Source organism: Pimephales promelas, chromosome 2 (assembly GCF_988280905.1).
Source record: "Pimephales promelas chromosome 2, fPimPro1.hap1.1, whole genome shotgun sequence".
Taxonomy (NCBI): domain Eukaryota; kingdom Metazoa; phylum Chordata; class Actinopteri; order Cypriniformes; family Leuciscidae; genus Pimephales; species Pimephales promelas.
In genome coordinates, this window is record NC_142770.1 from 36,687,645 (window position 1) to 36,712,190 (window position 24,546).

The window sequence follows — 24,546 nt, forward strand, 5'->3', positions numbered from 1 at the left end:
TAACACTTCTCTTCCCTGACGTTCATAGGGAGATGAATCAGTACAGACCACCGTAGCCTAAGCATTACACTTCCACCTTCGTGCACACTGCAATCCACACAGGCAAAACACACGTGAATAACTTTAAGAGATCAAAATCATTTCACTCACAAATCAGGCTTCAGTACGGCGTCTCTTCTATCTTCATCAATGAGGTGCTCCTGCAGCAATACTGTAGGCAATCATTAATTCCATACACCAGCCCACATAGTCATAATCATTCCTCATACCGCTTGCTCCAGCCCAATGTATGTCACTTCTCTCTCTGTTGCACTCTTTCACTCGTCGAGGACTTCGACCAGCTCAGACACGTCGTTCTTTTTCTGCCCCTTCCTTCCCCCGCTCACCAACCAAATACCTTTTCAACTGTGCTGGTATGACGTGTGCGCCAATCAGCGATCGACGCGCTCACAATGCGCACCTGCTGTACATCAAAAAGGAACCGGAGAAGTCTTAGGTCCCCCCCGGAAATGTTCCCCATGGGAACGAAGGCACAAAATAATAGTTCCGCCCCCCCCCTCGATTGTCACGAGTGACACTCTCCCCCACCAATTGGTTCTAGTCCCTAGAACCGGGCATCTTCAACCCAGGCGCCATACCGTTCCGGCGGTTGCCCTCGGGTATCTCGCTGGGAGCGTCGGGGTGGAGATACAGGGGCCACTCTCCCAACTCCCACTTCGGGATGTCGAGGGGCCACAGCCCATCCAACCCATGGTGCCTCAGAACACGGAGGGACAACGGCTGTTTCTTCTCTCCCCTCAGGGAAATTAGGGCAGGGCCGAAGTAGGTTTCGGTGGAGCACCCGCTCTGGGCCAAGCCTCCCTTCCGGCCGCACAGTGTACACAGGCATGTCTGGTCCCTGTTGACGTTCCACCACATATGGCGTACTCTCCCACCGATCACTAAGCTTACCTTTTCCTTGACGTCGATTGTCTCTTACCAACACCCGTTCTCCAGGTAACAATGGAGCGTCTCGAGCGGTCCGATCATACAACCGCTTATTCTTTGCGGCTGCTGTGTTTAGGTGCTCTGTAACTCGGCGGTAAGCATGGTAAAGTTGTTGATGATGTCGGCCCACCCACTCGGTAGTACTTTGAGCTCCCTCAGTAGGTTCCGTTCCCAGGAGTAAATCCACAGGTAGGCGCATATGTCGGCCGAACATCAGGAAAGCCGGGGCATACCCGGTAATGCTGTGCACACTGTTATTATAGGCTTGCAATAAGGCAGGAAGGCATTCGGTCCACTGAACCTGGTGGTCAGTTTCTAAGGTCCCCAGCAAGCTCAATAAGGTCTGGTTAAAGCGCTCGCATCCTCCGTTACCTTGGGGATGGTATGAGGTGGTGCGTGTTTTCCGACATCCGTACAGCTGGCTCAGTTCTTGAATAACTCTAGACTCAAAGTTAGGACCTTGATCGGAGTGGAGAATCTCCGGACACCCAAACGGCTGAATTACCATCCTCCACAATGCACTCGCAGTAGTGGCAGCAGTCTGATCTAAAGTTGGCGTAGCCCAAGCAAACTTAGTGAACAGATCGGTCACAACCAGAATATTCTGAAACCGGTCTGTCGGACGGCCCAGCGTCAGGTAGTCCATGCCAACAATATGCAAAGGCGCCCTAGGACGCATGGGGACCAACGGGGCCTTCTTCTCCTTTCCGAGACTTAAACAACACACATCGGGGGCAACTCTGAATGAATGTCCCAACAGTCGTCTCCATCCCGCCCCAGTAGAAGTACCTCCGAAGTAAAGACAATGTCCTCTCCTGGCCCTGATGTCCCATATGGGTATGGTACGCGGTCAACAGAGGCACGACCTGCTCTTCTGGTACTATCACTTGTTGTATTATCTCCCGGGTTGCCCGATCCTGAACTGAGGGGCAGAGCACCCCCTCTCGCAGTCCAAGTCGCTTCCACTGCCCCAAAAGTCGCTTTACCACAGAGGTCTGTGTTTGTCGCTCCCTTACCCCAGGTCCAACTCCACTCTTCAGGTAGGAGCTGATCTTCTTCAAGCTCTCATCTTTCCCCTGCAACGTCTTCCACCGATTAGGGTCCCATCCCCAACTCGGGGGAACCTCTCCCAAGCGGGATCCAGGGGCTTCCACCACTCCCACCAACAAACCTTCCTCCACGTCGGATGATACTGGCGGCATTGGACAGTTCTCTCCCCTGGCTGGTAGCCTGGACAACACATCTGCATTAGTATGTTCCCTGCCGGGTCGGTACTGAATTTGGTACTCGTAGTTAGCCATTGCCGCCACCCAACGCTGCTCCACTGCTCCTAACTTAGCCCCTTGTAAATGCACCAAAGGATTATTGTCTGTGATTACAGTCACTTTTGCCCCCCACAAATAATCCTTGAATTTTTCTGCCATGGCCCATTTCATTGCCAGGAGTTCGATCTTAAAAGAACTATAATTTGACGCGTTCTGCTCTGCGGGGTGCAGGCTCCGACTTGCATAGGCGATTACCCTCTCGACCCCTTGTTGCCGCTGGGCCAACACGGCTCCCAGCCCTGCATGACTCGCATCGGTATATAATATAAAGGGTAGTGAGAAATCAGCGTATGCCAGGATTGGGGCTTGCAACAATTCTTGCTTCAGAGTTTGAAAAGCTTCCTCACACTCCGGCCGCCAGTCAACGGAGGGGGAGCCCCGACCATGGAAGCGTCCCGTGCCCGAAAGGAGCTGATTTAACGGCTTGGCGATTGCAGAGAATCCTTTAATGAACCGCCTATAATATCCCACAAAGCCCAAAAAAGATCTTACTTGACAGACAGTCTGGGGTGCCTCCCATTTCTGGACGGCCAAGACTTTCTCTGGATCCGGAGCAACCCCAGCTGTACTAACACAGTGCCCCAGAAACTTAACCTCCTTTCGAAACAACTGGCATTTATCAGGGCGGAGCTTCAACCCATATCTCTCCATTGCTTGGAAGACCTGTTCCAGATGGAGTAAATGAGAAGCAAAATCTGGTGAGAATACAATTACGTCATCAAGGTAAACCAGGGTGTTATCGACCAATTTCCCCCCCAAGCAGCGTTGCATTAGCCGCTGGAAGGTCGCGGGGGCATTGCACAGGCCGAAGGGCATACGGTCCCATTCGAAGAGCCCAAATGGAGTCGTGAAGGCAGTCTTCTCCTGGTCCCGTCCCTCGACCTGTACTTGCCAGTACCCACTGGCCAAATCCAACGTAGAGTACCATGCCGCCTGAGTGAGACTGGTGAGAGAGTCCTCAATTCGTGGGAGTGGGAATGCATCCTTCTTTGTTACGCTGTTCAGCTTCCGGTAATCGACACAAAACCTCCAAGCTCCTGTCTTCTTCTGCACTAGGACGACAGGGGCGGCCCAGGGGCTACTACTTTCACGGATAATCCCTTTATCTAACATTCCTTTCAACAGGGTCCGGATCTCTGAATAGAGGGTGGGAGGCACTGGTCGATACCGTTCCCGGCTTGGGGCCGCGTTACCAGTGGGGATCTGATGTTTGACCACCCCCGTGCAGCCATAATCCTCGTCATGGGTGGAGAACACATGTTGCCATTTAGACAAGAATTCTCGTAACTGATATTGTTGCTCTTCCTCTAGCCCCTCTCCTCTCAAGGAGTCTCCAACCAGATGTTCCGGAACTCCATTCTCCGAGAGGTCAGCTTTTACGTCGTCCGATCGGATGGTTACCTCTACCACTGCCGCACTCACTTGAACAAAGCAGACGTCGCTGTCCTCTCTTACTTGCTGAGGACTCACCGAGGTGATCCGGGCCAAGAATTGATGACGCCGGAGCATAATCGGGTAGGGGTTAGTGTTGCGCACCCGCACGATCACCCGACCATGATGAACCACGGCCAGCCCTCTGGCTACGTCAATGGCCTGGCAATCCCAATGGGGTTCCACCAGGACCAAGTCTTCCGGTCCATAGGAACTAGCAGGCACCCTGGCCCACACCACAGCCTCACTTCCAGCTGGTACAGACAAGGCATAACGGCAAACCACCCGGCCCACACTCTCCCGGTCTTCCCTGTCTCCAGCAGCATGAATTCGATGGCAGTCCTTCAAGATGTTTTCCCACTGGGAATTATCCTCCCTCGACGGCCTCCGAGCCGGACCGTTCCTAAACAACTCCTCCCAGCAGTCTGCAATGACATTCATGCCCAACAGAGCCCGACGAGTGCCCAAGCAGTGGTCCTTGACAATAACTACTCCTTTCTGATACACGGGAATGCCACGAATGTCGAAGTCAACGACCACGTAGCCCGTGTAGGGGATGTCCAGCCCATTTGCCCCTCGTAATGTAAGCCGTGAAGCCTCGGCTCCTTGAAGTCGGTGGTCTTTGAATAGTTCTCTAGAAAGACTCTCTGTAAATAAAGTAACTTGGGAACCAGTGTTGACCAAACAGTTAATCTTCACCCCATTGACCTGGATTTCGACCTCAGGGCAGTGCCCAACCCACTCGTCCCCAGGGATAGGCACAGGAAGGGGGTCTCTAAAAGGGGTCCCGGCCACTTGACCCACAGTGGCCGGCAGACCTAAAAACCCCCTTGCGAGCCCCGACGGAGGCCACACTGACGACTGATGTGCCCCGGCTTCCCGCAACTATTACAGATAGGTCTACCCTGGTCGTCCCACTGGTACCTAGGTTCAGCGGGCGGACAGGGCGAAGTCCTTGCTCTCTGTTCCCATCAGAGTACGATCGATCCCGGGCCCTGGGCATGTCACTCGGCCACCCCCGACGTAGTTCTTCCACAAGACTTTTCGATAACTCCACCATCTGGCCCTTAACCTCCGACAAAAGCTCCTCACGCAACTTCTGCTTCCAGTCAGTTGTTTCAGAAGGAATAGGGGCACAAGCACTACTGGCGGCCATGCAGACAGGTGGTTCGGTGGTTTCACCTTGATCTATCTCTAGAGCCAATGCTTCTTGTCGAAGGGCCTCGAAGGTCAGTGTGGGATCTCTACGTAGTTGAAGCCGGATACTCTGTCGAACCGGCCCATCGCGAAGCCCCAGGACAAACTGGTCTCGCAGCAAAGTCTCCCCTTCTCCCAGTCCATGGTCTGTTCGTCCCCTCAACCGGGAGAATTGTTCTCTCAGTTTCAGAGAGTAAGCCCGCAGAGTTTGCCTGGGTCCTTGACGATAATTAAAAAACTGGGCTCTAAGGACAGCCACCGGGGTAACATCTCCATAGAGCTCGGTCAGAAAATCAAAGATGGCCTTGGCAGTAGCTCGCACAACTTCGGGTGCTGCCATAACCTCTCGTTTCGCTTCCCCTTCTAGGGACCCAAGGACAAACTGAATCTTCTGCGGGTCGCTCAGCCCTTGCAAACCTGCCAGGTACGTAATCTGCATTTTCCATTCCTGGAGACCCAGCTCAGATCCCGGTCCCCCATATCGCTGAGCCCAGGGAGCTCCCATGAATACAGGCATGACCTGTGTCCGTCCCACTGGCATCTCTTCATCCGCCATCGTGACCCTGTGGCCGCTACAACTCCCGGTGGGTGTACCCTGCCGACTACGCCACTTATGTCACCGCCCCGGGATGGTCCGACCCACACCCGGACGGACCTACACCCCACCGCGAGGAGCCGACACCACAAGGACACCAATGAACGGACAAAGAGACCAATGAACAGATTAAGAGGGAGGTTTTATTTATTTTAAAAGTTCAAGAATGTTGAGCAGATGGTTTCGTCGTGTAGGCCTGGACAGGATTGGAGACCACTGGAATCCGTACTCTATTCCCACAAGGAAGATCTTCGTCGACGTGACTGCTCTGTGAAGCTCAGGCAGAGAGAATGGGGCTCGGTTACTCAGCGGCGTGTACACAGCGTGTCTGCTTCTCCGTGGGGCTCAGGCAGAAAGAATGAAGAAGTCGGGGTGCTCACTGACGTAGCTGCAGCGAAACTGCTTCTCTGTGGGGCTCGGGCAGAGAGAATGAACAGGGTCAGAGTGCTCACCGAGGTAACTGCAGCGATACTGCTTCTCTGTGGGGCTCAGGCGGAACGAATGAGGCTCGGTTGTTCAGCGGTGCAACTGCTTCTCTGTGGGGCTCAGGCAGAAAGAATGGAGCTCGGTTGCTCAGCGGCGTGTTCACAGTGGGTCCGCTTCTCTGTGGGGCTCAGGCAGAGAGAATGAAAAGGTCAGAGTGCTCACCGACGTAACTGCAGCAATACTGCTTCTCTGTGGGGCTCAGGCAGAAAGAATGGGGCTTGGTTACTCAGCGGCGTGTTCACAGCGTGTCTGCTTCTCTGTGGGGCTCAGACAGAGAGAATGAACAGAGTCAGAGTGCTCACCGACGTAACTGCAGCGATACTGCTTCTCTGTGGGGCTCAGGCAGAAAGAATGGGGCTCGGTTGCTCAGCGGCGTGTTCACAGCGTGTCCGCTTCTCTGTGGGGCTCGGCAGAAAGAATGGGACTCGGTTGCTCAGCGGCGTGTTCACAGCGTGTCCGCTTCTCTGTGGGGCTCAGGCAGAGAGAATGAAAAGGGTCAGAGTGCTCACCAACGTAACTGCAGCAATACTGCTTCTCTGTGGGGCTCAGGCAGAAAGAATGGGGCTCGGTTGCTCAGCGGCGTGTTCACAGCGTATCCGCTTCTCTGTGGGGCTCAGGCAGAGAGAATGAAAAAGGTCAGAGTGCTCACCAACGTAACTGCAGCAATACTGCTTCTCTGTGGAGCTCAGGCAGAAAGAATGGGGCTCGGTTGCTCAGCGGCGTGTTCACAGCGTGTCCGCTTCTCTGTGGGGCTCAGGCAGAGCGGATGAAAAGGTCAGAGTGCTCACCGACGTAACTGCAGCGATACTGCTTCTCTGTGGAGCTCAGGCAGAAAGAATAGGGGTTGCTCAGCGGCGTGTTCACAGCATATCCGCTTCTCTGTGGGGCTCAGGCAGAGAGAATGAAAAAGGTCAGAGTGCTCACCGACGTAACTGCAGCAATACAGCTTCTCTGTGGAGCTCAGGCAGAAAGAATGGGGCTCGGTTGCTCAGCGGCGTGTTCACAGCGTGTCTGCTTCTCTGTGGGGCTCAGACAGAGAGAATGAACAGAGTCAGAGTGCTCACCGACGTAACTGCAGCGATACTGCTTCTCTGTGGGGCTCAGGCAGAAAGAATGGGGCTCGGTTGCTCAGCGGCGTGTTCACAGCGTGTCCGCTTCTCTGTGGGGCTCGGCAGAAAGAATGGGACTCGGTTGCTCAGCGGCGTGTTCACAGCGTGTCCGCTTCTCTGTGGGGCTCAGGCAGAGAGAATGAAAAGGGTCAGAGTGCTCACCAACGTAACTGCAGCAATACTGCTTCTCTGTGGGGCTCAGGCAGAAAGAATGGGGCTCGGTTGCTCAGCGGCGTGTTCACAGCGTATCCGCTTCTCTGTGGGGCTCAGGCAGAGAGAATGAAAAAGGTCAGAGTGCTCACCAACGTAACTGCAGCAATACTGCTTCTCTGTGGAGCTCAGGCAGAAAGAATGGGGCTCGGTTGCTCAGCGGCGTGTTCACAGCGTGTCCGCTTCTCTGTGGGGCTCAGGCAGAGCGGATGAAAAGGTCAGAGTGCTCACCGACGTAACTGCAGCAATACAGCTTCTCTGTGGAGCTCAGGCAGAAAGAATGGGGCTCGGTTGCTCAGCGGCGTGTTCACAGCGTGTCTGCTTCTCTGTGGGGCTCAGGCAGAGAGAATGAAAAAGGTCAGAGTGCTCACCGACGTAACTGCAGCAATACTGCTTCTCTGTGGAGCTCAGGCAGAAAGAATGGAGCTCGGTTGCTCAGCGGCGTGTTCACAGCGGGTCCGCTTCTCTGTGGGGCTCAGGCAGAGAGAATGAAAAAGGTCAGAGTGCTCACCGACGTAACTGCAGCAATACTGCTTCTCTGTGGGGCTCAGGCAGAAAGAATGGGGCTCGGTTGCTCAGCGGCGTGTTCACAGCATATCCGCTTCTCTGTGGGGCTCAGGCAGAGAGAATGAAAAAGGTCAGAGTGCTCACCGACGTAACTGCAGCGATACTGCTTCTCTGTGGAGCTCAGGCAGAAAGAATGGGGCTCGGTTGCTCAGCGGCGTGTTCACAGCATATCCGCTTCTCTGTGGGGCTCAGGCAGAGAGAATGAAAAAGGTCAGAGTGCTCACCGATGTAACTGCAGCAATACTGCTTCTCTGTGGAGCTCAGGCAGAAAGAATGGAGCTCGGTTTCTCAGCGGCGTGTTCACAGCGGGTCCGCTTCTCTGTGGGGCTCAGGCAGAGAGAATGAAAAAGGTCAGAGTGCTCACCGACGTAACTGCAGCGATACTGCTTCTCTGTGGAGCTCAGGCAGAAAGAATGGGGCTCGGTTGCTCAGCGGCGTGTTCACAGCATATCCGCTTCTCTGTGGGGCTCAGGCAGAGCGAATGAAAAAGGTCAGAGTGCTCACCGACGTAACTGCAGCGATACTGCTTCTCTGTGGAGCTCAGGCAGAAAGAATGGGGCTCGGTTGCTCAGCGGCGTGTTCACAGCGTATCCGCTTCTCTGTGGGGCTCAGGCAGAGAGAATGAAAAAGGTCAGAGTGGTTATAAGGAGTACAATCACTGGTGTTAATTCTCCATCGAGATGATCATTCAATGGTAGATAACTGGCGGAGTGGCTTAGCTGAAGCTGTATCCTTACAATGTTCAATGGTGAATAATAGCAGAAACCAGGTTCAGTAATTCTTCTCTTCCCTGACGTTCATAGGGAGATGAATCAGTACAGACCACCGTAGCCTAAGCATTACACTTCCACCTTCGTGCACACTGCAATCCACACAGGCAAAACACACGTGAATAACTTTAAGAGATCAAAATCATTTCACTCACAAATCAGGCTTCAGTACGGCGTCTCTTCTATCTTCATCAATGAGGTGCTCCTGCAGCAATACTGTAGGCAATCATTAATTCCATACACCAGCCCACATAGTCATAATCATTCCTCATACCGCTTGCTCCAGCCCAATGTATGTCACTTCTCTCTCTGTTGCACTCTTTCACTCGTCGAGGACTTCGACCAGCTCAGACACGTCGTTCTTTTTCCTTCCCTTCCTTCCCCCGCTCACCAACCAAAGACCTTTTCAACTGTGCTGGTATGACGTGTGCGCCAATCAGCGATCGACGCGCTCACAATGCGCACCTGCTGTACATCAAATAGGAACCGGAGAAGTCTTAGGTCCCCCCCCGGAAATGTTCCCCATGGGAACGAAGGCACAAAATAATAGTTCCGCCCCCCCCCCCCCTCGATTGTCACGAGTGACAATAGTTTTCTTTGAAATGTGTAGGACTACCTTGAAATGTTTTGTTTACATTCCAGATTGATTATAAAGGCCAGATGTTGTCAGCAATTACTAGGCTGGTAATGAGCAGGATAACCTATACTTAACAACTGCCATCATTATTTGATTCAAGACCACTTGAGAACACCTAAAGTTTTAATAATATTTATTGAATATAATTTATGGAATTCTACTTTAAAATAGCCTAGTTTTTTCAGATAAAGTTCATGCAGCGTAGTGATGCACAGTTCACGTCTCCATCATCTATTGTTTTGTTGTTTTTTTTTGTTTTTTATTAATGCCATGAACAGAACAATACAATTAGACATAATCCTTCAAAGTGAAACAAAAAAACAAAGTAAATAAAATAAATAATAAAAAAAAAGAACAGTGCCAGAGGATAAAAAATATACAGTATTACAAACAGAAAAGGGGTGCTACATTATATATCATATCTGCTTACAATGCTATAAGCTCTAATTGCCTTTTTACTTGTGCAGTTACACAAAAGAGAACAATAAAGCTTAACATCATTTTTAAAGCAAGAAAAATTAGGTTTGGAGTCAGACCATTTCATTTTATGAATGTGAAACTTCCCCATCAGTATTAACAATTGTATAAAATATGCCTTATCTTTCTCAATCCCATGATCATTAAAGTGTATCATAATGTTAAATCCACTCAGCTGTAAGTCAATGGACAAATTTTTCTAAATTAAACGCTCCACATCAATCCAAAATATTTTGGTATGTATACAATGGAAAAATAAATGAAAAATTGTTTCCTTTTCACCTTTACAGAAATTACAAGAGTAATCAATATCTAATTTAAAACGTTCCAGTACATGCTTTACTGGATATATTCTATGCATTATTTTAAAAGAGACTTCTTTTACTTTGTTATTAATGTAGAATTTATCCATTGTTCTCCAAGCATTACGCCAATTTACATCTCCAAACACAGATGACCAGAAAAAGCGAGCTGGAGGGTATACAATATTATTAAGTATATTCCTAACATAGTTATTTGAGACTTTATTTTGTAAAATATTTGTATTACCCAGAAATATTTTACCCATGATGTCTGTAAAATTTAGATCATCTTCTTGAGGTGTATTTTTAAGAAGGATCAATACTTTACTGGGAATCGCATCCATTACAACTGCAAAGTCTTTAGGTCTAACTGGTATTTTAAATTTATTCAAAAATTCTCTATATGTTAATAAATTTCCATCATTATTCAAAAGCTGACTAACCAATATAATATTATTTTCAAACCAGTAGTCAAAAAAAAGAAATTTATTTTTGTAAAGGATGTCCTTGTTGTTCCAAATATAATATCTCCTAGGTGAAAAGTTATGTTTGTAGGCCAGTGTCCATGCCATGAGAGCTTGTTTATGAAATCTTGCTAGCTTAAATGGTATTTTTTCAATAGAAAAATTACACTTCAATAAAAATGAGAGGTCGCCCAGTTGCTTAAATAGATAATTAGGGAAGGAATTCCAAATACAGTCTTTATTTTTTAAACACTGAATAAGCCAATTTATTTTAAATACATTGTTGAAAGCATCATAACTCAACACCTCTAATCCACCGTGATCTTTAGGATTGCATAAAATCTCTTTTCTCAAATAATGTAGCTTGTTTTTCCAAATAAAATCAAAAAGCATTTTATCTACTTGTTTGGTAACTTTAGAGGGGATATCCAATGATAACGAAACATAGACTGATCTGGAGATTCCTTCAGCTTTTGACAAAAGTACCCGCCCCAGTATTGATAGATCCCTTTGTAGCCATGCATTTAACTTCTTACTAGTTTTGTTAATAATTGGGTTGAAGTTTAAATCATTACGCAAATTTTCATTTTTACATATAACCACTCCCAGATATGTTACTTGATTTTCAATTGGAATATTACATAAATTAGTTAAACTACATTCTTTGAGAGGAAACAGAACAGACTTATTCATATTCATTCCTAGCCCTGATACATCTGAAAACTCTTTTATGCATTTTACTGCTTTAATAATTACATTCCTATCCTTCAAAAATAGAGCAATAGAGCTTTTTAATGTGAAGGGCCATTATTTGCGTTGCTAACAAAAACAAAAATGGGGAGATTGGACACCCTTGTCTGATCCCTCTACCTATTTCAAATCTGCCAGAAGTCCCCCTTGCTAATTTTACAGAACTGTTACATCCTTACCAGAATTTCACAATAATTAACAGTATTATTTCACAGTAACTTGTGATTACATTTCCCTGTAATATCCCAATGAATACCTGTAAAAACTACAATATCCTTGGATTTTACAGCATTTAACTCTTATTTTACAATAAAACATTGCAATTTAAAACCTGCTGTTATGTCACAGCAAGGTCTGTAATATCACAGCAACACAGTGAAAAAAAATAAGTATTTCACAGCATCAAACAGTATTATTGCAGTGAAATACTGTAGCCTTTGCCCTGGGAAGTCACGTGAGATAACCGAACTGTTTTACAGGCTCCGTCGTCTCCCGCCGCCTCTTCTATTTCAGGCTTAACGGAGAAGGTGAGCAGTATGCATGTTTGCAGCACTTACACCCATTTTATTTTAATATGATGATATTTACTTTCAAATAAACGTTTATCGCATGACACAGTTCACATTTTGATAGCAGCTGCCCGGAATTGTTGAAAGTTCTCACAGCATTTACTAATAGTTAGTACCCAGACAGCAAACTGACATTGAATCAACGTGGAAACGACATCTCTCATGACATTGAAACAACGTTGATTTTGCTCATCGAATTAACGTTGAACCAACGTCAGACGCGGCATTCTTCAAAGCTAAATGAAAATCGAAAATTGGTTTGCTTTCATAACGTTGAAACAACGCGTTGATTTCAAGTTGATTTTCCGTTAGTTTTGAAAGAATGACGCGTCTGACGTTGGTTCAACGTTAATTCGATGAGCAAAACAATGTCAGATCAACGTTGTTTCAATGTCATATTTCCACGTTGATTCAATGTCAGTTTGCTATCTGGGTAATGACGATCGAGTTTTGCTATTTTCATGTCTATCACCGTTTAGACAAATCTGTTTTTTGTAGAGTTTATAAAATCAGTGATGGGACAAACATTACTATTTATGTGTGCACATTTCTGTACTTAGTCAATGTTATCATAGATTAGCAGGGCTAACCGTTAGCTGTTTAAGTTAATAAATTTCTGCGTCCCAATTCACATACTACTAAATAGTATTAAATTCGAAAACAGAATTAGTAACTTACGTCCCAAATCGCACGTTGAAATAAGTGTTTCAAAGATTATCGGGTGGTCTAACGTTACTATTCCCGGTCAGAATCCGAAGCGTAGATCCGTGCACACCTTGTGCGTTGGACCAGGATTCGGTTAGAACAACAAACACGAGTGAAAAGTGTTAAGAAGCTAACGTTACAGACATGGAGGACGCGCGGGCCCGCGGTTATGTAAGGTTTAGATAAAGAGGTTTAAGTGATATATTATCAGTAGAGCTGCCAACTTTTGACTTTAGGGGGATGAGGGCGATTTGGGGGGGGGGGTAGGTCTTTTGGGTTAGGGTTAGGCCTTGCTAACACGCAAGGTTAGGTCTTTTGCTCGAGGTAACTGCTGTCGTGCGCATGCGTGATTAGGAGCTCAACATGTCTCGCATACACGCTCGCTCGAGATTACAGGATATTTTAACTAATTTGCGGTAAAACTAGTCGATCACCATCTCAACTGGTAGATTTCAGACATTTGACCGACTGGGTGACACTTCAACGTGAGAAATCGGGGGTGTGGCGTGAGAATAGGCTGAATTGACCCTTCGGGTGGAGCTTGATTGACAGGTAATCTGACCAATCATACTAAGCCATCCACCATTTTGTCTGACAAAGCAGTCAGGAGAGATAGAATAACATAGGATTTGAACTTGAAAAGCTGAGTGTACAGAACCATTTGCGCGGTTAAAACAACATTCATTCTTTTGTTCATTAATGTTTATTTGATGCTATAAATGAACTAAATGAACTATAAATGGAAGAGATGATCGGATCACGAGCAGCATTAACTGATGCTCTACAGTGTTCTGTCACAACACATTAAAGAACCACAAAATGGTAATTATTGTAATTTCTTTTTAAAAAGATGAAATTTGAAGGTGAGACTTTGAGACTCCTCTCTGCTCTGCGATTTATTTTTCACTGCTTGAGAACGTGGTGTTGCGTGTGAAATCGGCGTAGCTTGTCGGACATAGAGACAGTTACTAAGGGGGGCGGGTCTTGAATGAACTGCTTCATCCAATAGTGCTGACAGGAAACCAATGTGTGAGCTTCCTCCAGGAAGTACTCGATTAGGACTACAGTTATGTACACAGTCTATTGACCCATGGCCCTACATCTTTCCCTATCTTAATTAATAAATTGTTTTTGTGCCGTCAAGGACTTGTTACTCTTAATATGGTGTTGGTCTCTGCTCCTGATCAAAGTGCTCCAAGTTCCCCAACTCCCTGTTCTCCAAACACAACATTCCAGCCTCCAAATCAGCTGTTGCCCAGCCCTCCAAGCACTGCCCCAAACACGTCAAGCGCTTCACAGCCTGGCGTACCATGGCATGTTGACTTTCGTCTCAACTGGGACCAGATGTCATCAGCCATTCGACTTAAAGTGGAAAAAGAAGAAAGACCATTTCCAGATGAGAGAAAGGCCTTCGTGGTCGTGCTCGTGGACCAAATGATGGACCACGACCGCAACCCAACCAGAGCCATGTGCCACAATATTGTGAGAAACATTGTCAGGTAGGGATGGGACTATTATCAATATTAGCTGTCAGTTAATCCCCAGCCCCACCCGCTTTAACTGTTTGTAACTTTTACTGATTCATTCCCTGCACCTATGATGTTACAAGGGTGCAAAACTGAAGACTTTGTAAACATGGTTTGTTTAAACGGAGCTAGTATATTCAAGAAAACCATGCTAATTCACATGTTGTGATGTTTTTTTCAAGCATGGTTCTTTCCTTTAAGTAATCCTCACATTAGCTGTACGCTTCTTTCGTAAGTGCCACAATGGTGACATGTTTTCTAATTATCCCACCCACATTTTCAGGAGCCATCCAAAATCATTTGGCGACATTGGCAAGCATGGTGATATTGCTGGAGATGGATGTCACTCTCTTCTGCAACAAGTAAAAACGAGAGTGGAGTACAAAAATAGGAATAATACTCTTGCTCAACACCGCAGAGAAAGAAGACCGCGCACGGGAATGGCAGGAGAGGCCAGACTGGCAAGAGGTCCTGTTGACAAATACGGGTAAATGGCAATATGTATGTCACAAAATACACGTAAAGTCTGTCAATATTTGTTCGAAAGCATTGTATATGACCATGAAAAACCCTGAAAAAGGACAAAACATACTTTTCTCTTGACTACTTCATTGACACTTTGACGTGGACCCTTTTCACAGCAAGCATGTTGTGATTTTGATAATTACCTGTTATTATGGCCTTGTTCCATTTAGGATTTAGCTGAGCCAGGGCGCTGATATTGTGCATAGTGGCTCTCTGGCATGCATGGTTGTAGTGCACTAAATACCTTGACCTTAAAGGGATATTTCACCATTTGGGGAATTAAACTCATTTTCCCCCTCCCCTCGAGTAAAACAATGGATTTTTACCTTTCTCCCATTCATCCAGCAGTTCCCTGAGTCTGGCGATACCCCGTATAGCTCCTGCCTTTCATAGATCATTGGATCGGATTAAACCATTAGCATCTTGCTCTCAAAGTGACTAAGATTTACGGAATTTTTCCTATTTAAAAGTTGTCTCTTCTTCGGTTAGAACGGAAAATGTAAACGGAAAATGAAATCAAGGAACGCTTTGAATGTACTATAGGTGTAGTGATATCACAAAGTTTACATTGTTCTGTAGTTTCCTTTTCCATTTTACGTCCTAATTAGGACGTAATTAGACCATTAGCATCTCGCCCTCAATGATCTATGATAGGCTGGAGCTATACGGGGTATCACCAGACTCAGGGAACTGCTGGTCAAACGGGAGAAAGGTAAAAATCCATTGTTTTACTTGAGGGGTGGAAAATGAACTTTATTTTAGAGGGGTGGAATATCCCATTATTTAGTTTGATAAAATACACCAGTGTTTACAACACTACACTGTAACATAACTTCTGTGGGATGGGTTTATTTAGACAGTCACAACAGGGAATACAACTGCTGACCCTTCAGTCATGAGACTACTTGCTCCAACTTCTGAGTTACAACCGTCCCCAATAGTATTGTTACCCTCTGATGCCCACTCCCTAGGTGTGTCAGGTGGGGCCCAGCAGATTGTCCAGAGGGGGAGACCGAGGCAACGTTGGAGAATATGAAGAGGGATCTGCTGAAAATCTATTCAGGTATGCCATCTATTCTCTTTTTTGGTAATTTTGTTTAGACTTTAGTAATTGGTCAAGATCTGAACACTGTGTGTTGGGCGGCTACAAGACCAAATTGTTGCTTGGGTACTAACAATAAATTTGTATGTCTGTATACACAGAGGAAGGAATGAGTGGGGCAGAGAGAGCAGAACCAATGATGGAAAAGACATACGTTATCCTGCGGAAATACCTTAACAAAGTGCCTGCTGCAGCGATGTCTGAGATCAAACAGGAATGGCCATTTCTCTTCTCTCAGAAATGCCTGTTCTTACACTTTGGCCTCCTGACGGACGTCGATGTCCTTCAGAAGTTACAGGAGGCAATTAGGCGACGAGGACAGACCATCCTGGATTACTGTGCAACACTGGACAACCCCAAGATTCGTGATGTTCTGGCCTGCTATGATCAAGACTCCGACAAGGCTGTCTGCATCCTGCTGCTCCTAATGTTGTACTTTAAAGAGCCGAAAGAGAGTTTGATGCTTCAAGTAGATGTAAGTTGATTTTTTGTTTTGTTTTGTTTTTTCAAATATTTAAAATGCAAAATAAGTGATTACATAATCAACATTTACCTTGCATGATTTACTACCTCTGACCAATGAACAATATTAATCCTGGATCCTAAATACATGCTATTGTGTGTTAACTATGCACAGCCATGTGCCACTGCTGTGGACGTCAATACTGCAGATCTCCCCAGCAACCCCTGCTTGATCATTCAAGGTAATGTTTCTTTGATATAGTATTGACATTTTATTTTGATTTCATTCTAAAAATCTACTTGACCACAATAAATATTAACAATTATTATTATAATAAGAATTATGTTTGTATAGCCCTTTGTATCTTAAGCAGATCGCAAAGTATTCATAACACAATATTGTATCTGTTCATTTGAGGTGACATTTTGAAGCCCTCTGGATGGCTTATTTCCATTGAGGGACATATTGTGATGGGCCCACACCCTTTCTTTTTACATGGAGTAGCTGCTTTATTCAGCAGCTATTATGTCTTCAACCTTGAGTATCCTGCCGCTGGATCGTCAACGCTAGAGTTCATTCAAAGGTATTTTATAAAGATCACATTTAATCTTGTCATTCACATTATAGTGAGGGTGGGAATTATGTAATTTTAGGGGCAAGGCCATTTGGCCTTAGACCTTTTCTTTTTCTTTTTAACAGGTTAAGAGACCGGTAATACCAAGTGTTACGTTCAGTTAAATCATACCACATTAATCAGTTACGTTACGTATCGTATCAAACCGGCTTAGCTCGTTTGCTATGCTAATGCTTACCTGTGTTCTGACGTTACGTGCGTCTTGCACTGCTGTTTTGAGGCGTGAGATCATCGATGTGATTTCTATTTTTTTTTTTCTTATGGGGCATGAAGGCCAAAGTGTAGGGCAACGGTGGGCGTGGCCGTGGTATAATTTCCACGCTGGTTATAGAACAGGCTTCCAACTCAATGATTGTCTTGAGGTCTAAAATGTTGACAAACAAGGTACCTGAGGCTAGCCTGATGAGACCATCTTAATCTCGCATTCAATTTTCAATTTTTGTTTTGGGGCAGGCTATGTGATGATGATTTTGAAAAGTCTATTGCGAAACGCGAATTTATTGAATGAAGTTAATGACTTTTTTTTTTTTTTAAAGAAGAACAAATTGCTCCCAGGCCCTTAATTGAAAAGGATGTTTTATCATAATTTCAACAGGGTTTGATTTTAATTTACCTACTGGCCAATTACGTGAAGATGCATTTCAGTGGCGGCACACGTTGATAGGGCCTCTCATAGTAGATAATCAACCACTTTGCCTCAGGCAAACCTAACCTGGGGCACCTTGGCTAAAAAAATAATGATGAGAGCAAGATCTAACAAATTTGGACTAAAAATCCATTAGGGTTTGATGTGGGGAAAAAGCACAGCAAAAAGCATATGCTGATAAACGCTGTTTGCAATACATACTGTAAGTCTGTTTAAAACTGAAACTATCTTTGCTTATTAACAGGTGCTTCCTGGGCATCAATCCCGAAAGAGGATCGAAGACCAAGAAGCGGACCACAATGAACCCTCATATTAGCACCCTATTGAGGAATCTAATTGACTTTGAGTGGGCGTCATAGTGTTTTTTAGCAGTGGTACTTGTCAGGCTCCGTTTTGAGTAGCTTAAAAGTTAAAGTTAAAAGTTTGCACAACGTCTCTGCATTTTCTGCATTTTAAAATGGCTTTTATCAAAACAATCTTAAAGTTGAAATTCTAAAAAAATTAATTTCTTAAATTCTTGCTGTACATTGAAACATATGTGTTAATAAATATGCCATTGGGCTAACATTGACTTAACCTCAGAGTTGTTTGTTGTTGGGGGGGGGGGGGGGGTTACATTGTGTGTGTGTGTGTGTGTGTATATGTGTATATGAAGAGTTCAGATGCAAAAGCCTCTAAGTGCCATATGAAATTTTCTTCTAGAATGATCATTTTTATCAAGCTTGTATATTTAAGTTCAGTGATTTCACTTTAATGGCAATGATAATTACCTATTAATTGTTATTTAAGTGAAATTACTGAACTTAAATATACAAGTTTGATAAAAAATCATTATTAAAGAAGAAAATTTCAAATGGCATTTAGAGGCTTTTGCATCTGAACTCTTCATATATATATATATATATATATATATATATATATTATAATTCCCCAGTAATGTACTGTAATATCACAGTATTTGCTTTGTCATTGAAGCTGTGAAGTTACAGTATACAGTTGTACTTTTACAACAATGCATTGTAATATCACAGATATAAAATTACAGTAAATTGCTGTGAGCATATTTCACAGTATATTACTGTAATCCTTACTGTGAAAGTAATGCAAAATTTATCCAATTATTTACTGTAAATTCACAACGAAAATTTTAACAGTGAAGATGGCGGCATGAATGGTCTGATGTGTGTTTGTCCCCTCTATCTATACTCATTTATACTCATTTAGTTTGCTTTTTTACTCATATATGGAGTAACTTTTTAGTGGATTCTATAATTGAGCTTTGGTTTTTTAGATGAAATAGTGTCCATCTCCAGGCTCTACTTGGATCCTGAGGCCCTGTTAGCCTCTCTAGGCCCTGGCAGCCCAGCTACCATCTCCAGGCTCTGCTTGGATCCTGAGGCCTGGTAGCCTCTCCATGACCTAGCAGCCCAGCTACCATCTCCAGGCTCTGCTTAGATCTTGAGGCCCTGGTACAGGACCTAGCAGCCCAGCTACCATCTCCAGGCTCTGCTTGGATCTTGAGGCCTGGTAGCCTCTCCAGGACCTAGCGGCCCAGCTACCATCTCTAGGCTCTGCTTGGATCTTGAGGCCCTGGTACAGGACCTAGCAGCCCAGCTACCATCTCCAGGCTCTGCTTGGATCTTGAGGCCCTGACAGCCTCTCCAGGACCTAGCAGGTTCTGCTAGCTTCCCTAGGACATAGCAGCCCAGCTAACATCTCCATGCTCTGTGTGGATCTTGAGGCCCTGTCAGCTCCTTCGGGTTTTGCTAACATCATCTGCTAACATGGCTCTTCTTTTAATGCTGCTTTGTTCATTGTTTGTGCAAAATCTAAGATCAGGTGATTCAAACTGGGTGAGTACATCTTACAACATTCGTGGCTCCTTGGACATAGCCTATGGATTTAACTGCTCAGTTTTTGTGCATTCCCTTCAAATGCCAAAAGAGTTGGCAGAGGACTTACATTTAGCCTGGTCTCTACCCAGAGATATTCTTCAGCTTCAAAATCTTTTGATTTTAAATGACTATTTTGCATATGATGACAGACATTACTGGGACTCCCATTTTAAAAACTCTACAGATTGTTCATATACTCATGGTAAACAGAGATGGTTAATATTTTTGTTGCTGCTTTTATCTGGCAATGTGCAGCCAAATCCAGGCCCTGAGTTGCAGCATATTCCATTGCCATCTGATGTGAAATCCATATCTGGTCTGAGTGTAATTCACCTTAATGTTCGCAGTTTGTTACCCAAAATGGATCTGCTAAGAATTTGGGTGAATTTAACAGATGCTGATATTGTTGTGCTATCTGAAACCTGGCTGACAAAATCAATCACTGATATGGACATTGGAATGGGTGATTATAACGTGTTTCGTGCTGACAGATTAAGGAAGGGGGGGGGGGTTGCTATTTATGTCAAATCTAAATTTAATGTGAAACTAGTCCATACAGAATCAATCAGTAAGCAGCTGGAATTTTTGGCAGTGAAGGTGGAGTTGGCCAAGGGACTTTATGTTACTGTTGTTGGGTGTTACAGGCCTCCTTCTGCCTTGAGTGCAGACTCTTATTCAACTCTTATCCAGATTGGACTATTCTGAAATTATTTTAGCAGGTGATCTAAACTGGGACTGCAGGCTGAAACCTTGTTCAGATGAATTTAAGTCATTTTGTGATTCTGTCGTATGTCAATTTTTAATCAATTCTCCCACTCGTTAAAATCTTAATTGCCATGAATTCCACCTTAATTGATTTAATTTTGACTAATGTTCCACACAAATTTTCTGCTGTTGGTGTTTTTTGCAATGACCTAAGTGACCACTGCGTTGTTGCTGCTGTAAGGAATACTAAGATGGCTAAATGTAAACCTCGTGTAATATGTAAGAGGAATCTCAAAAAATGTAATGAACAGGGCTTTTGCCATGATTTGTTTAATTGTGATTGGAGTAGAATAGAGCTGATTCCCGATGTGGAGTCAGCCTGGATCTTTTTCCGGGATAGTTTTTTGCAAGTAGTAAATAGACACGCCCCACTAAAGAGATTCAGAGTTAAGGGGCGGGATAATCCTTGGTTTTCCTCTGAGCTTGGAGATATTCTTCATGACCGCAATTTAGCGTGGGCCAAAGCAAGTAAAACGGGCTCTTCGTCTGATTGGCTTGTTTTTAGACAGTTAAGAAATAAATGTTCTTCTCTTATTAAGAAAGCAAAATCTGATTTTTATCTGTCAGCCACTACTAACACCTTAAATGATCCCAGAAAATTCTGGAAGGCTATTAAATTACTTTCTCCAAACAAAGATAGTATTAATGTTCCTTCTTCAATTATGAAAGACTCTGTAGTAGTTCATGACAAGCTGGAGATATTGAACCATTTTAATGAGCATTTTATTCAGTCTGGTTCTTTGTTTGACACTGCTTGTCCATATACTGAGACACCTTGTAGAAATCTACCAGTCTCTACAAGTGTCTTCAATCTCACTCCATTTTTAGTGGCCGACGTTCAAAAAGCCCTAAAAGGACTGGCTCCTGAAAAACCCCCAGGTCCTGATCTTATAGAGCCTTATTTCCTAAAAATAGCTGCTGACTGTGTAGCACAGCCTTTAACGTACCTTTTTAACCTTACTTTGGAGAGCAACACTGTTCCCAAAATATGGAAATCTGCATTTGTTTGTCCATTATTGAAAGGGGGTGATCCGTCAAATGTAAATAATTACAGGCCAATTTCTAATTTGTCTGTTTTGGCCAAAACGCTTGAATCCCTGGTGAGTGATCATATGAAAGACTTCTTGCATGCACAGGACATGTTATCCCCAGTTCAGTCAGGTTTTAGAAAAAAACATAGTACCATCACAGCTGCAATGAAGGTGATAAATGATATCTCTGTTGCTCGTGACAAGAAGCAGCACTGTGCATCACTTTTTATTGATTTGTCAAAAGCTTTTGACACGGTTGATCATGATGTTTTAAAGATTAGGCTTCTTATTTCGGGGTTTTCAAAGAAAACTGTCTCTTGGTTCTCAAACTATCTTAGTGACAGAACTCAGTGCATTAAGCATGATGGTGTTCAATCTGATTTTTTACCAATCCTTAAAGGGGTTCCGCAAGGCTCTGTATTAGGCCCTATTTTATTTACTATTTACTGTATATAAATAATCTTAATCGGCATGTGCCTGATGCAAACTTTCATTTTTATGCAGATGACACAGTTATTTACTGCTGTGCACCCTCTCTCACACAAGCTATTGCACATTTACAGAATGCCTTCAATATGGTCCAACACACCTTGCTACAGTTGAAACTTGTGCTCAATGCAGACAAAACCAAATGTATGCTTTTCACAGGTCATCGGAATAGATCACTGAATATTCCCTCAGTGATTACTCTTGATGGACTTGAAATACAGAATGTTACAACTTATAAGTATCTGGGTATTGTTATTGATGATTGCCTATCATTTAAGCCTCATGTTCACTGTCTATTGAGAAAGTTGAGGCTAAAATTGGGTTTTTACTTTCGAAATAAGTTGTGCTTTTCTTTTAATGTTAAAAAACGTTTAGTGGCATCCACTTTTTTATCTGTGTTGGATTATGGTGATATATTATATATGCATTCATCTGCTCAATGCCTTCACATGATTGACGCAGCCTATCATGCATCGTTGAGATTTATTACTAATTGTAAAGCTCGCACCCATCACTGTGAGCAGTATTCTCGTGTAGGGTGGTCTGGTCTGACAACACGGAGGCTTTGTCATTGGTATACATTTATATATAAGGCTATTCTTGGTGTGCTACCATCTTATTTATGTTCACTTCTTATGAAAAAAAGTGTTGGTAATTACTCTCTCCGTTCTCAAGATGTTGTTTTGTTTTCTGTCCCACATGTCAGTACTGTGTTGGGTAAAAAGGCCTTTGTTTATTCTGCTCCCTCTACATGGAATTTACTGCAGAACAACTTAAAACTTAGTAAATTGATTTATTTAAGTGTTTTTAACTTGAGAGTGAGAAGTTTTGAGTTGGACTCCCTCACATGTCAATGTTTTCGTTGAGATTTCATTTGTAAGTGCATAATCGGCTTTTATTTGTGTGTCTTTGTACGTATGTAATGATGTGATGTAATTTTGCTGCCTATCTTGGCCATGTCTCCCTTGCAAAAGAGATTTTTAATCTCAATGGGTTTTTACCTGGTTAATTAAAGGATAAATAAAAAAATAAAATAAAAAAATTAAAGAGAAAGTTCAAACTTAAAGCACAAATTAATATGTTTGATGGATCATTAGATTGAGATAAAATGTCACAAAACATGATCATACAACATCTAAAGTATCATTCAATCAGCAAAAATAATCTCTTATTTGACCTATATATAATTCAGTCTTGTGTAAAATCTGTCACAGTGTCTCGTTTGTGTTTCCCTGCGTTTCCACCAGAGGTCTTTTCCACCACGGTTTCCTTCACTCAGACTACATTTCCCATCATCCTGTTTGTCATTAATTGATTATTGCACACAGCTGTTTCCCGTCACCTTGTTTGTGTCTGTGTGATTATATGCCCTGTTTGTTTCTGTGATTGTCAGAGTCCTTGGTTCATGTGAACTGCACTTTGGAGTTCTTGTCTGGTTTGTTTCTTGATTTTGGACTGTGTTGTGTGGATTTTGACCCTTTGCCTGGCTGACGATTAGTGATGGCCAAATGAAGCGTTTCGAAGCATTATTGCTTTCTCATACAATTGTGTCGAAAATGGTTCATTACTCGAAGCTTCATTCAGAATTGCAGCACCATCTCCTGGTGAAGTAAATGTAATGCAACAAAGCTGACAACCATAAAATGCAAGTAGGCGTGTATGTTAACGCCCCGTTTATGACGAGTTTACCGAAGCGATCAAAGCTGAAGTTCTGTGAAGTTCTCATTTATAGGTGAATTTTACAGATACTGATGAATTTCATGTGTTCACTTTGACAATAAAACATTAAAGAGTAAGTAAACCCTAAATCAACTTATTTTAATTAATGATCTGTAAGAATGGATCTTTATTAATACCAGTCATTGACTCGAGTAGCTTTTTTGACATTTGTGTATAAAGTGTTTTATTTCTACAATATATGGTGTAAAAACGTCTTAGTGCTGCTCTCTTCAGGTTGAACGGTGGCTACTGCAGTTGAATTTTCCTATTGGATGTTCCGCACTTCGTGACGTGCACAGGTTTCAGCTCACCACGCTCTTGGTACGAGCAGCAGTATAGAAAAACAGGTTTTTTCGTCAAAATCACTAATGCACAGGTTGAGAACTGGTTTCGAACAACAAAGCAAATCGTGCTGAAGAACAAACTCCACAGAAGACCAGGAGTGGTAGACTGCGGTGTCACCGTTTATGCAATTCAGCAAAACACAGTAAATGAGAAAGAAACAAATGACAGCAAAATCAAACTACCTCTTAGTCAAGAGGAGAAATGGCAGAAAGGCACACAGAAAAAGAAGGCAATATACCACAAACCCACCAACAAATGCATTCATGGAAAGCATCTAGGCCTACACTTCCTCTCCCTGGTGCGGGAAGGGCCAAATAGGAAAAAAAAAAAAAAAACTATAGAATTGGCTAACAGCTGCACAGTTGATAACCTGCTGTACTTCATTTTTCTTAGCAATGAAGACCAGACCTTCACTCTTAGGTGAAATTGAGAGTAAGCAGGTCCATGACAAATGCTTCAAGCTATTATTGAAGGTCAATCAGCATTTCATGCTTCAACAGTGGCCCCAGGGAAAAAATATCTTGGCTTCGAGAAACATCAAAATTTTTCCATGGAAATGTTCCCATCTTGACTACGTACATCAGACCAAAAGACAATATATGTAATGGGCATGATTGTCCTAACCCGACAAAAGAGTACCCAGATGATACTGTTGTTGCTGTCCTGTGAGTACTGTGAAGTGTACATTTATAATGAATTGTAAGAGCAGTCTACAGCACTGTATTGACATTTGTCATTTAACACTTTCTTTTGCCATTACAGGTGCAATGACTTCTCTACATTACAACAGTCATTACAAAACTGGTCTTTGCCAAGTCACAGTTT

General features: G+C 43.9%; 1 protein-coding gene and 1 pseudogene across 1 annotated transcript; one reads left to right on the forward strand and one right to left on the reverse strand.

Annotated features, from left to right (window-relative positions):
- Positions 1 to 4,438: 4,438 nt before the first annotated feature.
- On the reverse strand, positions 4,439 to 5,496 carry LOC148997293 (uncharacterized; annotated as a pseudogene).
- Positions 5,497 to 15,835: 10,339 nt separating this feature from the next.
- Positions 15,836 to 18,037, forward strand: LOC148997294 (uncharacterized). The gene is made up of 4 exons (XM_089132524.1): positions 15,836 to 16,209; positions 16,372 to 16,438; positions 16,615 to 16,780; positions 17,722 to 18,037. Exons 1-4 carry the CDS (start codon positions 15,844 to 15,846, stop codon positions 17,834 to 17,836), a joined length of 714 nt encoding a protein of 237 aa, XP_088988650.1. The 5' UTR covers positions 15,836 to 15,843; the 3' UTR covers positions 17,837 to 18,037.
- The last annotated feature ends 6,509 nt before the right edge of the window (positions 18,038 to 24,546 follow it).

What these genes read in the sequence shown, in the direction of transcription:
- LOC148997294 (XM_089132524.1), top strand. Translation starts at nt 15,844, where the DNA reads ATGAGTGGGGCAGAGAGAGCAGAACCAATGATGGAAAAGACATACGTT. An exon ending in GTTTGATGCTTCAAGTAGAT is followed by an intron (nt 16,210 to 16,371) that starts GTAAGTTGATTT and finishes AACTATGCACAG; the next exon opens with CCATGTGCCACTGCTGTGGA. An exon ending in ACGCTAGAGTTCATTCAAAG is followed by an intron (nt 16,781 to 17,721) that starts GTATTTTATAAA and finishes GCTTATTAACAG; the next exon opens with GTGCTTCCTGGGCATCAATC.